This window comes from Artemia sp. Qi Xiang Cuo, chromosome 3, assembly GCF_049724085.1.
Source record: "Artemia sp. Qi Xiang Cuo chromosome 3, ASM4972408v1, whole genome shotgun sequence".
Classification (NCBI taxonomy): Eukaryota; Metazoa; Arthropoda; class Branchiopoda; order Anostraca; family Artemiidae; genus Artemia; species Artemia sp. Qi Xiang Cuo.
In genome coordinates, this window is record NC_142796.1 from 34,386,373 (window position 1) to 34,402,689 (window position 16,317).

Consider the following 16,317-nt stretch of genomic DNA (forward strand, 5'->3'; position numbering starts at 1 on the left):
CAAGTAGCGCTGGCGTTGTGTGAAATGCGACTAATTTTAGTCATAATTCTTAGCACATTTTATGTCAGTTCTTTTTTTGGCGCTGGCTAAAAGAAATATTTCGAAAAGCGAAAATAACAAGAAGTCAGCATGGTATTGTACAAAGAGGCAGTTCAATATTTATGCGTTAGCATGTGAATACAAAACGCAAGGAATAGGACGTTATCAGCGCTTATTATGCATTTCAATGACATATAAGAGAATCAGAGTTTCAACTAAATGACAGAACTAAATGATAAAACAATTAAATGATTCTTGGAGCGGATCCATCTCTACCAAATTCCATGACCAACCTACAACCGATTTGGCCTATCTAGTTATAGTGCGAATATCATTGTAAAAAAGCACCAAGTCTAATTTTCTTTTTCAATGATTTCTTTTTCATTCAGGAAATAATATTCACTGTATATTCTTACTTATGTAACCTTTTTATTCTTCAATGATTCCATTTTTGTCTTATTTGCAGATGTAGATGTAGATGTATATACTTCCACTTTTGAAAGTTTTAAAACAAAAGAATCTAATTTTGAACGGATAGATTTTAGAAAGTTAAAGCACCTTAAATATCAGGGAAAAAAACTGACCTGCGCAAATGTGCCAAAAAGGAAGCATAGAACATTTTCAATTTTACCATTAACTAGGCTCACATTTTTACTTGATGACAAGGTTTCAAAGGCAGTATATTTGGAAAAATATGAATATGGAACATATTATGAAGTTTAATGGACCGTTATTTTTCTCGTTTTCCTTATGTTGAAAATGAGCATGGATTAATTAAAAAAAATCATCTGCTCAAAATAAAGAGCAAATATGACACTTAAGACGAGCAACAGATTTAAAGCTACTTAATAAATTATAGATATTTTCCGAATTATTGGGGGGCTCTCCCCTCTCCACTACGCCACTGACGAGCGTTGAATGATTATTTCCATGTAAGTTTCATTTAGTTGTTATGTATATATATATATATATATATATATATATATATATATATATATATATATATATATATATATATATATATATATATATATATATATATATATATATATATATATATATATATATATATATATATATATATATATATATATATATATATGGATGTACATAGTGCTTTCTTTTCTTTTTTTCCCCTTTACTTCGCTTATATTTTTGTATAGCGGGCTTCAATAAATTATTATTATTACTATTATTATCAAACAGTTCGTGGTAACGAACTGTAAGTAAGGAGCGACCCGGCTCAATGGTAACCGAAACTCTAGAAAACGGGTTTTTGATACCAATAGATATATCAAAAGAATCTGATTTTAATGCTGATTTCAAATATATAAGTTTCATCAAGTTTAGTCCTACCCATCAAAAGTTACGCGCCTGAGAAAATTTGGCTGATTTTCAAAAAAAGGGGGAAAGACCACCTAAAAGTTATAGAACCTTAATGAAAATCACACCATCATATTCCGCGTATGAGAGAACCCCACTTTATAGTTTTGAAGCTCTTAACTAAAAAATTTTGTAATTTTACATTTTTTGCCAGAAGAAATCTAACAGATGCGTTTTTATTTGTTTTTTTTTTTTTTTTTTTTTTTTTTTGTTTTTTTTTTTCCAGGGGTGATCGTATCGACCCAGTGGTTCTAGAATATCGTGGGAGGGCTCATTGGAACGGAAATTAAAAGTTCTAGTGCCGTTTTTAAGTGACCAAAAAAAATTGAGGGCAACTAGGCCCCCTCCCACGCTTATTTTTTTCCCAAAGTCACCCGATCAAAATTTTGAGATAGCCATTTTGTTCATATGACATATAAATATGATAAATATGTCTTTTAGGATGACTTAATCCCCCGAAGCTCCCAGGGGGAGGGCTAAAAGTTATGAACTTTACCCAATGTTAACATATAGTATTGGTTATTGGGAAGTATACAGAAGTTTTCAGGAGGTTTTTTTCTGGTAGTGGGAGGGAAGGGTGAGTCGGGGGTTATGTTGGAGGATCTGTTCATGAAGGAAGTTTTCATGGGGGAAGGGAAATTGCTATGAAGGGGGCACCAGACTTGCCAGCATTATTTATTGGTTATTGGGAAGTATACAACCATTTTCAGGAAGGATTTTTTCTGGAGGGGGGGCTAGAGGAGGGGGTTACTCTGGAGAATATTTCCGTTGAGGATGTTTCTTTGGGGTAAGGGACATGTCTATGAAGGGGGTGCCAGATTTCCAAGCATTATTTAAAAAACGATCAGAAATTAAATAAAAAAAAACAAACAATTTTTTTCAACTGAAATGTAAGAAGGAATATTAGAACTTAAAACGAACAGAAATTACAACGTATGTGAGGGGGTTGTCCCCCAAGTCAATACCTCGCTCTTTACGCTACAGGTTTTTTTAAGTGCTTTCAAAAGAGCAATCTATTCTAATTAAACGGCCTTTGTGATTCTGGTGTTTGTTAATCAAAATTTTTTTAAAATTCTACCTTAATGAGCTTCTTTTTTAAGTCGTTGAGAACCCCCTAGTATCCTTAAAAAAAATACCGTAATAAAAAAAAAAAACAAAAAAAAAACATGTAAAACAGCGAACAATTAAATTAGAATTTAAAAAATGGAATTTTGATTTAAAAAGATTAAAAGAATTAATTGGTTTATAATTCTGATTATGAATATATAAATTTTATTAAGTTTAGTATTACTCATCAAAGGCTACGAGCCTGAGAAAATTTACTCGATTTTTTAAAGAGGGGGAAACATCCCCTACAAGTGAAAGAATTTTAATGAAAATCACACCGTCAGATTCAGCGTATCAGAAAACCCTATTACATAGGTTTCAAGCTTATATCTGCAAAAATCTGCAACTTTGTATTTTTTGCCAGAAGAAAAATGTACGAATATAGAAGTTAGTTACGTAAGTTAATTTGTAAATACATCCATTTAGCCAAAGAAAAGTAAAATTTTTATGCAAATAAAAGCTGCATTAACTAAAAAACGATCAGAAATTAAATAAAAAAACAAGTTTTTTAAACTGAAAGTAAGGAGCGGCATTAAAACTTAAAACGAACAGAAATTATTCCGTATATGAAAGGGGCTGTCCCCTCCTCAACGCCTCGCTCTTTACGCTAAAGTTTGACTCTGTCTCACAACTTTATTTTTTAAAACAATAAAAAACTTTAGCGTAAAGAGCGAGGCTTTGAGGAGGTGACAGCCCCTTTCATATACGGATTAATTTCTGTTCGTTTTAAGTTTTAATGTCGCTCCTTACTTTCAGTTTAAAAAACTTGTTTTTTTTATTTAATTGCTCTCAAAGATCATCTGTTTAATCCGGAATCACCGGAAATCGCATGAAATTACGATTCTAGTCAAGAGGTTCTCAATGACTCAGTGATTTTAATCCAACTTATAACTGCACGTCCACATGAAAAACTCTTAAGTAACTCGACTTAATTAAGTACGATTTTTTAAGGCTGAGGATTAATAGTCTGACTAATATGGAAACGGTGGATCTTAGCGTGAATTAATCATTTGCTAAAGAATGTATGCTGAGCTTATATAATTCTAGAATAATATATGGCTTAGTGAAAGACGTCTACGTTTAGGGTCTTAGCACGGCTATGGTTTTATTAGGGACATGATATATTCCGTAAATAGTTTTTTTCTTTTAATATAAAACGTCAAATGCTATAATAATGGATACCAACAGTCGCTGAAGTGTCAATTTTTTCCATTAAGTGAAAAAAAAATTGCCCAGAACTTCTATTTCTTTGGATGCTTAATGCTTGCAGATGTGCCATTATGTTAAATATTTATTTGAGTTTAATTTGGTCTGTTCTTAATCGAACTAGCTTTAAAGAACGATAAATGGTCATAATATGTCAGTTATGGTTATTCTATAGTTAATAGCAGGACCGTATCCAGGATTTTTTTCGGGGATGGGGGTTTACAAAAGTAATTTCTTTTCGGGTTACAAAAAACTTAAAAAAACGCATAATTTTTTTTATATTCATTTTTGTTACGTTTTTACGAGTCGGACAATTATTTCGGGGGGTCCTCCTGGATACGGCTTACGATATTTCTTAAAAGTGTACGATATTTCTGAAAATACGATATTTCTTAAAAGTGTACGAATTGAGAGTTATACAAGTAGTTCATGATAAAATTTTGACAATTCCGGAGGTGTATTTATTCAATTTGGCTTCTAAAAAGCTCATGCTAAAAAAAGGTTATTAATACTTGTTGTAATTCTAATCGAGGGGCCGTCCCCTTTTTGTCACCTGGTGAACATCTCAGACGCCATGCGTGCCGAACAGTTCCGTAATGCTTGACATGGTTTCCGCCACATTTGGCACACTTTATCCGTGCATGGTACGCGCCATCTATTGTACTTAATTTCTGAAAGTGGGCGTCCCATCCAGGCACATACGCAGGAATCTGTTTCGGGGGGGGGAGGCATCCTTCAAATTCCTTATTCTGTGAGAAATATCAGAAAATTGTGGGAAAACAAAAGAAAATAATGAGACTGCGGGGGGCCGGGTCCGGAGATCCTCCTCCCCCCTGCGCATGTCCCTGGTCTCATCGATCTCAAGCAAGTATAAAACTTTTTTTTAGTAGTTCTTAGATTTTTGGTTTTTTTTTTTTTTATAGAGAATTTATCAAATAAACGTTGCCTTTAAGCGATTTTCACCAACATAAGATCATAATTTGCTTTAAAAAACTAAGGTTTGCGAAAAAAGTATTCAAAGCCGAGCTCAATTATCAAGAGCTAGCAGGTATTAAACACAAATTGCTGTGTAGCACATTTTATAGTGTGAAATATCAAATCTATGTTGATTCAAAACTAAAGATAGAGCATATAGAGATAAGAGCATGCCATAAGAGGCTTCAGTGTTTTACAGAGTATAAAGTGTTAAAATTAATGGCTTTTTCGACTAATTCATATTGAAGTCATGGTTACAGTAGAGCTAAAATTTAGCTGCTTATGTAGCCAACAGCAACAGCCCACTAGTAACAAAAATTCAAAAATTGGTATCTGAAGAAAAAAAACATTTAGTTAGAATTTTTTTTTCATTTAAAAGTGATTCATGAATGATAACTATATAGGTTTATCTCAATAGCAAAGTCACTATGAAAACAAATTTTCAAGATTTAGAAAAAGAGTTTGAAAGCCCTCAAAATAGTGGCAAAGTGCCCTATTGGAATCACTATGGCCAAAAACCCTGAATTGGATGTCTTGAGCCCCCCTTCCATATCTTGAAAAACAAGAGAAGTCGTTTTTGACATATGTAGCAGTGATCTGTTTTTTGTTTTGTTCTTTCGCCATTGTCACTTAACGTCACTTAAGAAACACAATGCATGGGAACAAGCGTAGAAGATTGTTTTTTGTGATCTTTATGCACATTTATTATCTATAGGAAATCAATATTAATGCAGTTATCAAGAAAATAAAAGCAATAAACACTAGAAATATCACTTTCAGGGTTTCAAGCTAGACTTCCAAAAATAACTGAAAATCCTGCAGACGTTATTGTTATAAAAGGTGATCCAGCAACTCTAAGATGCTCTGCTGATGGCGATCCTGATCCACAAATTAGTTGGTTTAAAAATGGCAACCCTGTTCCTATTGCCCCTGATGACCCTAGAAGGTAATTTTCTTAGTACCTTTTTTGCTCTATTGTTGAATTTTAGGTTACGAAATGTATGACAAAACTTGGTCAATGAACTGTTCAATTTTATTCTTGTAGTTTTTAAATGACGGCAATATCAACTTTGTTTATGAGTTCAAGGTTCTTTTGCCTCGTCAGTGTTCTAACATTATATAATTAGTATTCTAGTGTTCTTAGTGCTATAATTAGTACAGTCAACTCTTGATAAGTCGAACCTGGATAACTCCAAATCCTCGATATCTTCAATTAGTTTCAATCCCCTTAGAAAAGCATGTCCATGTCGAACAAAAAACCATGCATAACTCGAAATAATTTTGTGGTTATATTTTACATCTATAAGTTGGAGTGACTTTTAGAGTGAAAATTACCTCTATAAATCGAAAATCAGTAGGTAAGTCGTCACTTTATTTAAACTTTTCCTCCACAAGTCAAAGTTTACCGCTGTAGCCTATCTCAAATTTTTTCCAACTGGCCTGTGTTAATCGAAACCCCGGTATGCAGGTTGCAGCGTGTAAACTTTGATATGTATTAATTAGAAAAAACTTTCTGAAAAATAAGTTTTTCAAAGAAAAACTTTATTTAATAGCTTTAATTTTTAGCTTATTAGCTTATTAAAAAACTAATTTATTAGCCCTTTTTAAAGTTGTTAAAGACGAATATAGTTTCCCTACAAACAAGTGTTTGGATACTGCCTCCTTTCCTAACTGTAAATAAAAACCAAAAGCCAGCTGCGTCATTGGCGCTTAACTGAAAACGGATCATATTACAAATATTTTCTAATCCAGTTTTTACAGTATTGAAAATAAAAATACAATTATAGTGAAATAAATTCTTTAACTGATGGATCTTTCAACAATTAGCGTCATTATACATCAACTATTAGTCCAGGAGTTTTAGGGTTTGACCCGGACAAAATTGCAATATAAACGAAAATGGTACCAGAATGATCACAAAAAAATTCTGTACAACATACTAAAAGTCCCCATAAATCCGAGTGGGGCGAGTACCCAAAAAACAGGGGAAAAGGGGGAAATGCGGGGGAAATTGGGAAAAATGCCGAACATACCCAAAAAATAGTTCAAAGTGAGTTTTCTGGGGCTTTCCCATACGCTGATCATGAAACTGACATCTAAAATTCAGTATAGAATAAAAGCACTACGGAAAACGGGGGGAAGAGGGGAAAAAATTTAAAAATACAGGGTAGGGGTAGAAAGCACTTTGAAATATGTTTTCTGGGGTCTTTCTATCTGCTGATCCCGAAGCTGACATCTAAAATGAAATAAAGAACATGAGCCCCACCATAACGGGGAAAAAGTGGGAAAGAGGGGAAGAAAAGGGACAATTGAAGTCAGGGGTAGAAATAAGTTTGAAATGTGTTTTCTGGGGTTTTCCTATCTGCTGATCACGAAACTGACACCTAAAATGAAGGAAAGAAAACGAGAACCATGAAAACCGAACAAAACTGGAGGAAATAACGGAAGTGGGGAAGGGAAGCCTGACTCCTGAGCCAGCTGCTAATGGCTAATAAGTAGGCCTATGGACAAAATAACTCGCTTAAGTATCAAACTTTTACTTTCTTGAATCACAGACATTTCTCACAACCATTTGAATTACTAAACATAAAGAAAACAACCGCTTGGTAGTGATCACAGTATAAAACTTCAGCTATTATAGGTAAAATTTGTACTTTTGAAGGCAATATCGTTGAATAAAAAACTAAAAAAAGAACTTCAGTAACTATAGGTAAAATCTGCACTTTTTAAGGCAGTAGAGTTGACTTGAAAAACACAGCATTGACGTCACTAGTCGAGATCCTCGTCTTCGACAATCTCGTTGTCTCTGTTCAAACAGTTGATACCCTGACATTCTCCGCACGCGAACGTACACGCTAATCCATTTTTCTTGCAGCTGCATCGCGATTTCTCGCAGCCTGTCTTACAGTTGCATCTCACGACACTCAAAAGAGTCTGAGGTGCGGGCAACAAATCGGTCATCACAGGTGAGTATTTATGGTCTCTGAGGACCCAACCCCAGTCAGCCGGGTCGAGGTCAGCTGGTTCCCCTTTCCAACGGGATACCTGGAGGCGCACTCGCTGGGAGTGGAATGAAGCTGCAGCTTCGGTTGGCGGAAGCCTTTCAGGCTTAACAAACGCCGTAGTATTTGACGAAGAAACTTTTTCCAAGAAAATTCGATGTCGAAACTTAGTGAGATCTTCGTTTGGTCGTGCTTTATACAAGCTGAGGAGAAGATATTCACCCGCTTTCACAATTTCATCTTTAGACGATGATTCATCCAGAAACACTTCGCATTTTTTTTTTGAACACTTCGCTCTTCTTCAAAAGAGTTAGCACAACCAGCTTTCCAAGTCCAAAAACTCGTGAGGTCGTGTCATATCGCAAGAATGCATGCCCTACCAGAAGTTGCCTGGATGCTTCCCCCTTTTTTTTTTTAATTTCGTTGAGACACCAGACCCGTGTTATCGCTTCTTTTGCGTTCGTTGACGATTCGAAGTAAAGTGTTTTTGCATTAGGCGGGAGGTGATACAAGATTAGAATCAGAAGGTCAGTGTCGTTGCCAAGAACTATTGTTTCAGAGTCTTCTGCTTTCGTTACGGCAGACTATATTCGATTTGATGTGTTTTATACTTTCCAAGACTGTTCAAGACGCATATAGTTTTCAGTAAAACGCCAATGACGCAGTAGGTTTTAGACTTTTACAGTGAGAGAAGGAGGTCATACCCAAACTCTTGTTTGTGGTGATTTTTGTCCCAGGGTATAACTTAAAACCCTTGCCTTGAGGGTTGTGGGGGAGTGTCCTCCTCAAAAACATATTTTCTATCTGGAAATCAATTACGCTCAACAAAATAGCTTTCTCAAAATTTTGATTGGATGTGTTTGGGGGAATGATGGGCGTGGAGGGGGGGGGGGCTAGTGGCCCTCCAATCACTTTCGACTATTAAAAAGGGCACTCGCCATTTGAATTTCCAATCGAATGAGCCTGTTTTGAAGTTTCTACGACAACGCCTTCTATAAAAACCTTATATGCCCCCAGACCATAACTTAAAACCCTTGTTCTGAGGGTTGTGGGGGAGTGTCCTCCTCAAAAATATATTTTCTATCTGGAAATCAACTACGCTGAACACAATTGCTATCTCAAAGTTTTGATTGAATATGTTTGGGGGAATGATCAATTCTTAAAACAATATATCAGTTCATTCTTAATTGCGAAATCATGTTTAGGAATATGGAATATAACATATATTCATTTCCTGCCAAATCTATGCAAGACCAAGAGCGGTAGAGAATGACAGTGAAAAACAAGCGAGCGAAGATATAACACGAAGATATACAACGAAATGGTCTAACTCAATGCGGACATTTTAATAATAATTTTAAATAGATTCAATCCTTGAAGAGGTACTCAAGGATGACGAAAAGTCAGGAACTTTTCCGTAATATTCGTAACTCTACCAAGGTCGTTGGGTACTGGTGCATTATACGGACACTTCTAAAAAGTCAAGTTTGGTTAATGCTAATGAAATAAAATCAAATAGGATGAATATATAATAGTTTAAAAACAAATATGGGCTATATATTTGCACATTAGGGGGGGGGGGGGGTAGAGAATACCATATATGAAATACGTAACCTAACCTAACCTAACCTTGGTACCTGCCCCCCCCATAAACCTAAAAAAAACGACAGTTTAAATATCGTAAACGCCATGAAAACTACTCTTTGCATTCCATTTCTGAATAGCGGTCTCTTGAGAATAACCAGTCTGGCGGGTTTCGTCTCTCATTAGTATATAAAAGTGTACGTTTAACGCACCAATATCGGTTGTTGCCCAAACAAATATTTCTCATGTTTGAGATAAATGCTACACAACTTTTTCGTCTTTATCTATCAAATGGGTGGTCCAAAATCTTTATCTTTGTTCAATTCCTATTAGTTATTAAATAAAAAAAAACAAGTTTTTTAAACTGAAAGTAAGGAGCGACATTAAAACTTAAAACGAACAGAAATTATTCCGTATATGAAAGGGCTGTCCTCCTCAACGCCTCGCTCTTTACGCTAAAGTTTTTTATTGTTTAAAAACATAAAGTTGTGAGACAGAGTCAAACTTTAGCGTAAAGAGCGAGGCGTTGAGGAGGGGACAGCCCCTTTCATATACGGAATAATTTCAGTTCGTTTTAAGTTTTAATGTCGCTCCTTACTTTCAGTTTAAAAAACTTGTTTTTTTTTATATTTAATTTCTGATCGTTTTTTAGTTAATGCAGCTTTTATTTGCATAAAAATTTTACTTTTCTTTTGCTAAATGGATGTCTTTAAAAATTAACTTACGTAAGTAACTTCTATATTCGTATATTTTTCTTCTGGCAAAAATACAAAGTTGCAGATTTTTGCAGATATGAGCTTGAAACCTATGTAATAGGGTTTTCTGATACGCTGAATCTGACGGTGTGATTTTCATTAAAATTCATTCACTTGTAGGGGATGTTTCCTCCCTCTTTAAAAATCGAGTAAATTTTCTCAGGCTCGTAGCCTTTGATGAGTAAAACTAAACTTAATAAAATTTATGTATTTAGAATCAGCATTATAAACACATTCTTTTGATACATTTATTGACATCAAAATTCCGTTTTTAAAAGTTTCGATTACTATTGAGCCGTATCGCTTGTTTTTTTATTGTTTTTTTTTTATTACATATATGTTATTACGTATAAGAGGCGGTTCTCCCCTTAGTCAATACCACGCTCTTTACGTTAAAAGTTAAAAAAAAATTTGATTCACAAACTCCTGAATCACAAAGGCCGTTTAATTAGAATAGATAGCTCTTTTGAAAGCACTAAAAAAACTTTTGCTTAATGAGCGAGGTAGTAACTTGGGGGATAACCCCCTCACATACGTTATAATTTCTGTTCGTTTTAAGTTCTAATATTCCTTCTTACATTTCAGTTGAAAAAACTTGTTTTTTTATTTAATTTCTGATCGTTTTTTAAATAATGCTTGGAAATCCGGCGCCCCCTTCATAGAACTTTCCCTTACCCCAAAGAAACATCCTCCACGGAAATATTCTCCGGAGTAACCCCTCCTCTAGCCCCCCCCCCTCCAGAAAAAATCCTTCCTGAAAATGGTTGTATACTTTCCAATAACCAATAAATAATGCTGGCAAGTCCGGCGCCCCCTTCATGGCAATTTGCCTTCCCCCATGAAAACTTCCTTCATGAACAGATCCTCCAACATAACCACCGACCCACCCCTCCCTCCCACTACCAGAAAAAACCTCCCGAAAACTTCTGTATACTTCCCAATAACCAATACTATATGTTAACATTGGGTAAAGTTCATAACTTTTAGCCCTCCCTCTGGGAACTTCGGGAGATTAAGTCATCCTAAAAGACATATTTATCATATTTTCGACCATGCTGAACAAAATGGCTATCTCAAAATTGTGATCGGGTGACTTTGAGAAAAAAATAAGCGTGTGAGGGGGCCTAGTTGCCCTCCATTTTATTTGGTCACTTAAAAAGGGCACTAGAACTTTTAATTTCCGTTCGAATGAACCCTTCCACGATATTCTAGGACCACTGGATCGATGCGATCACCCCTGGGAAAAAAAAAAAACAAAAAAAACAAACAAATAAACACGCATCCGTGATCTTTCTTCTGGATAAAAATGTAAAATTCCATATTTTTGTAGATAGGAGCTTGTAACCTCTATAGTAGGGTTCTCTGATATGCTGAATATGATGGTGCGATTTTCATTAAGGTTTTATAATTCTAGGGGGTGTTCCCGCCTATCTTGAAAATCAGCCAAATTTTCTCAGGTGCGTAACTTTTAATTGGCATTACTAAAATTGATGAAAATTATATATTTGAAATTAGCATTGAAATCTTATTCTTTTGATATATCTATTGGTATCGAAAACCAGTTTTCTAGATTTTCGGTTACCATTGAGCCGGGTCGCTCCTTACTTACAGTTCGTTACCACGAACTGTTTGATTATTTCCGATATTTTCAGATTCCCTCACTGGATTTTGAAACAAACTTGAGCCAACACATTGAATTGCTCCTCTTAGCTCGTGTGTACTCACTCTTATATTCTTTTGAGTTTCTCTCACCCTTATCATTTGTGTTTCTTGTAACTGGAGTGATGGCTTTCTAATCAAGGAAATGCATGTTTCTGGTATCGCTTACCAAATTAGGCCTTAAGACACCCTACCGATGAGAAAAAAGAGAAAATATAAAGGAAAAACTTGGCGCCTTCTTTTTCCACTTGTTCTCATTGTCAGCCATACAAACTTTTCTTGTGGAAATGTGCAAATGACAAGTGATTATTTAGACAGCTCTTTTTGTATTTGCGACTCAACTATAATAATTCTTTGAAAGTATACCTGCCAAGACATGATTTTAAGATTCATCAACTAAGATATTAAGAAAGGATTTACAAAATAAAAATGAAATATACAACTATATTGAGAAAATAAGCGAATTGGGAAATAAAAAGAAAGAAGGAAATTAAATGATGCTCTAAATCATTTCTTCTTGGACCTTTCTTATCATTGATGTTTAATTGCTATCTCAACTTAAAAAAAAGAAATAAGAAAACAGTCACATTACACTCAAAACATGATAAACTAGAGCAGGCTCGTAAGGTTTTGAAGATTTTGGGGAATGGGCCGTCCTACCTATGGACGTGCCTGAAACCCCAAACATGAAAAAATATCCTTTCGACTGAAATTACCACGATCACTATTAACCCCTTAGTGCAGCATAAATCTGCTTGAGGTCAACATACCTACACACGCTCATCCTCCATCCCAATCTATTCAAAGCCTCCGTCTTTACACCCTCCCAAGAAGTTCCCATTTCCCTCAAATCTTTCCCTACGACATCCTCCCACCCCATTCGGGGATGAGCTGCTTTTCATTTGGCCGTAGATTTTTAGTCGACAGGACGATCTTTCCTGTCGATTTAGTCGACAGGGCAATTTGTAATCCTTCATCCGCAGAACGTTTCCTTGCCGTTTCAACCTTCCTTTCAATATAGCCCTAGCTGGATCGAATCACACTTATATTAGAACCTACTGTTTGAGATACGGTGAGTTAATCACGTATCCGAAACAATCCGTATGCAATTTCTCTGGAAAATATCTAGAAAACCCTACTCAGTCTTTCGGAGCACCCACACTTCAGAACCATACTTGACCACTGTAGATTCTAATATCCTAATTTTGGTTCGCACTCCTATCTTCCTATTTTGCCAGATTCTTTCAAAATGTGAAACAAACACCCTGGGCCTGGGCTATCCCACTTTCAACGTCTTCGCAGCACCCACTGCCCTTACTAACTAAGTACTACCTACGCAGGGAAGCTGTCAACTTGATCAATCTTCTCGTTATCGATCATCATATCTTCGCCTTCATTCATTCCCAGTCTGAGCGACTTAATCTTTTTAACATTAATTTTTAAATCTATTTTTGCACTCTGAACCCTCAAAACCTCCAAAAAGCCGTTCATTTTGCTAATATTTCATATGGGATGCTAATAAGCAGCATAATATAAGTCTAAGAGAGGTTTGTCTTCCCCAGGTCATTACATGTCCTCCTATTCCCTTTACTCTGCTTATATCGGGTCTCCACTCACCACTTCTTCCTCTTCCGAATATTTTTCGTTCCTAGCAGTAGGAATAACAAAAATCGGTATTACGGCGCAAATTTTGATTTAGGTCTTTCTTCAGTGTATCCGAGCTATAGTCTAATGAATGGATTTGCACGTTACAACCTTTAATCTTGCCCTAACAAGCAATTATGTTGGCATATTTTCTTTTTATTCTTTTTTAGAAACAAATATTATACAAGTGGCCTCTACAGGAAAGAAAATATTAATAAGACGATCGAGCTATGGTCCATGTTTTAGTGCTAATCGATCGGTGGCCGTCGTTGTTAGTTGCAAGTAGTGTCACTAATTTGCACCAACTCTCTTTTGTGAGGGGTCTTACTCTGGGCATAATTATTCTTGCATACAAATAGCAGTTGCAACTGGAGTAGCTTCAATTTAATTTAGTTTTAGATATAAATAACCATATAAAAATTGAAATTTTGAAATTCCACTCAATACCACAGGCTAAGTGTATACAGTCATGAAAATCAAACAGTTCGTGGTAACGAACTGTAAGTAAGGAGCGACCCGGCTCAATGGTAACCAAAACTATAAAAAACGGAATTTTTATACCAATAGATGCATGAAACGAATCAGAATTTAATGTTGATTTTAAATGTATAAGTTTCATCAAGTTTAGTTTTACCTATCAAAAGTTACGTGCATGAGAAAATTTGGCTGATTTTCAAAAAAAGGGAGAAAGACCCCTAAAAGTTATAGAATCTTAATGAAAATCACACCATCATATTCAGCGTGTCAGAGAACCGTACTGTAGAGTTTTCAAGCTCCTATCTACAAAAATGTGGAATTTTCCATTTTTTGCCAGAAGAAAGATCACGGATGCGTGTTTATTTTTTTTTTTCATTTTTTTTTCCCAGGGGTGATCGTATTGACCCAGTGGTCCTAGAATATCGTAGGAGGGCTCATTGGAACGAAAATTAAAAGTTCTAGTGCCCTTTTTAAGTGACCAAAAAATGGAGGGCAACTAGGCCCCCTCCCACACTCATTTTTTCCCCAAAGTCACCCGATCAAAATTTTGAGATAGCCATTTTTTTCAGCATGGTCGAAAATATTATGGCTATGTCTTTTAGGATGACTTAATCCCTCGAAGCCCCCAGGGGGAGGGCTGAAAGTTATGAACTTTACCCAATGTTTAACATACAGTATATTGGTTATTCGGACCCGGATCAATGGTAACCAAAACTCTAGAAAACGGTATTTTGATACAAATAGATACATCAAAAGAATCACATTTTAATGTTGATTTGAAATATCAAACTTACATCAAATTTTGTTCTAATTTACGTGCCTTAGAAAATTTGGCTGATTTTCGAAAAAAAGGGGAAAGACCCCCTAAAATCTATAGAACCTTAATGAAAATCACACCATCATATTCCGCGTATCAGAGAACCCTATTTTAGAGGTTTGAAGCTCGTATCTGCAAAAATGTGGAATTTTGCATTTTTTGCCAGAAGAAAGATCACGGGTGCGTGTTTATTTGTTTTTTTCCCAGGGCCGATCGTATCGACCCAGTGGTCCTAGAATATTGTGAGAGGGCTCATTGGAATGGAAATTAAAAGTTCTAGTGCGCTTTTTAAGTGACCAAAAAATGGAGGGCAACTAGGCCCCCTCCCACGCTCACTTTTTTCCCAAAGTCACCTGATCAAAATTTTGAGATAGCCATTTTTTTCAGCAGGTTCGAAAATATTATAAGTATGTATTTTAGGATGACTTAATCCCCCAAAGTTCCCGGGGGGAGGGCTGAAAGTTATGAACTTTACCCAATGTTAACATATAGTATTGGTTATTGGGAAGTATACAGTACAGACGTTTTCAGGGGAGATTTTTCCTGGTAGTGGGGGGGGGGTGAGTCAGGGGTTATGTGGGAGGATCTTTCAATGAAGGAAGTTTTCGTGGGGGAATGGACATTGCTATGAAGGGGACGCCGGACTTCCCAGCATTATTTAAAAAAAGATCCGAAATTAAATATAAAAAAAAACAAGTTTTTCAACTGCAACAGCAGCAACATCAAAACTTTAAACGAACAGAAAATATTAAATATATGATTGGGTTCACCCCCTAGCCAATACCTCACTCTTTAAGCCAGAGATTTTTTAGTACTTTCATAAGAGCTATTTATTCTAATTAACGGCCTTTGTGATTAAGCGGTCAGTTTTAAAGAATTGGAACAAAATTCGAACTTTCGCTTAAAGAGCAAGGTCGAACCCCCTAATATACGTATTAAAAATATATGAATAGAGAAGTTTGTTACGTAAATTAATTCGTCAGTTACGTATATTTATTACTAATAAAAACGTTCGTAAATAAAATGAAACAAGTTTCGAGAAAGCCATTTAACCAAATAAAAGTAAATTAATATGAAATTTTGTTTTAATTATTCATGTAAGGTGAGCCAATATAAAAAACTGAATTTATTAAAAAACGTTCAAAAATTAAATAAAAAAAAAAAGTTTTTTTCAACATAAAGAAAGGAGCAAAATTAAAAACTAAAATGAACAGAAATTATTCCGTATATTAAAGAGGTTGTCTCCGCCTCAACGCCTCGCTCTTTACACTAAAATTTGACTTTCTCAAAATTCTTTTTTTTAAACAATAAAGAACTTTAGCGCAAAGAGCGAGGCGTTGAGGAGGGGACAGCCCCTTTCATATACGGAATAATTTCTGTTCGTTTTAAGTTTTAATGTCGCTCCTTACTTTCAGTTAAAAAAACTTGTTTTTTTATTTAATTTATATAAGAAATGAGACACATCACAGCGCTACTAAGGGACGGTGGGCAGGGCAGGGCACTGAACTATTGATTAGTTTCCTAATAGCGTATCAAAGCATAGCAAAGGTATATAAATTTGTTATCGCGCATGCGTAAAGGAGGAGCCAAGAAGAAATGTGCGAAACATGCTGTGTTCCATTTTTTTTTTTCGTTTTAATGGAGAAGGTAGGAACGCTCATTACTATAC

The 16,317-nt window shown here is 35.4% G+C and overlaps 1 protein-coding gene across 1 annotated transcript in view; it reads left to right on the forward strand.

The window, feature by feature from the left end:
• Positions 1–16,317, forward strand: part of LOC148954033 (roundabout homolog 2-like) — a 218,984-nt gene that overhangs the window by 23,264 nt on the left and 179,403 nt on the right. The window contains exon 2 of the mRNA XM_089086894.1: positions 5,491–5,656. Coding sequence (XP_088943020.1) covers positions 5,491–5,656 — 166 coding nt within the window. The remainder of the gene's footprint in view (positions 1–5,490; positions 5,657–16,317) is intronic.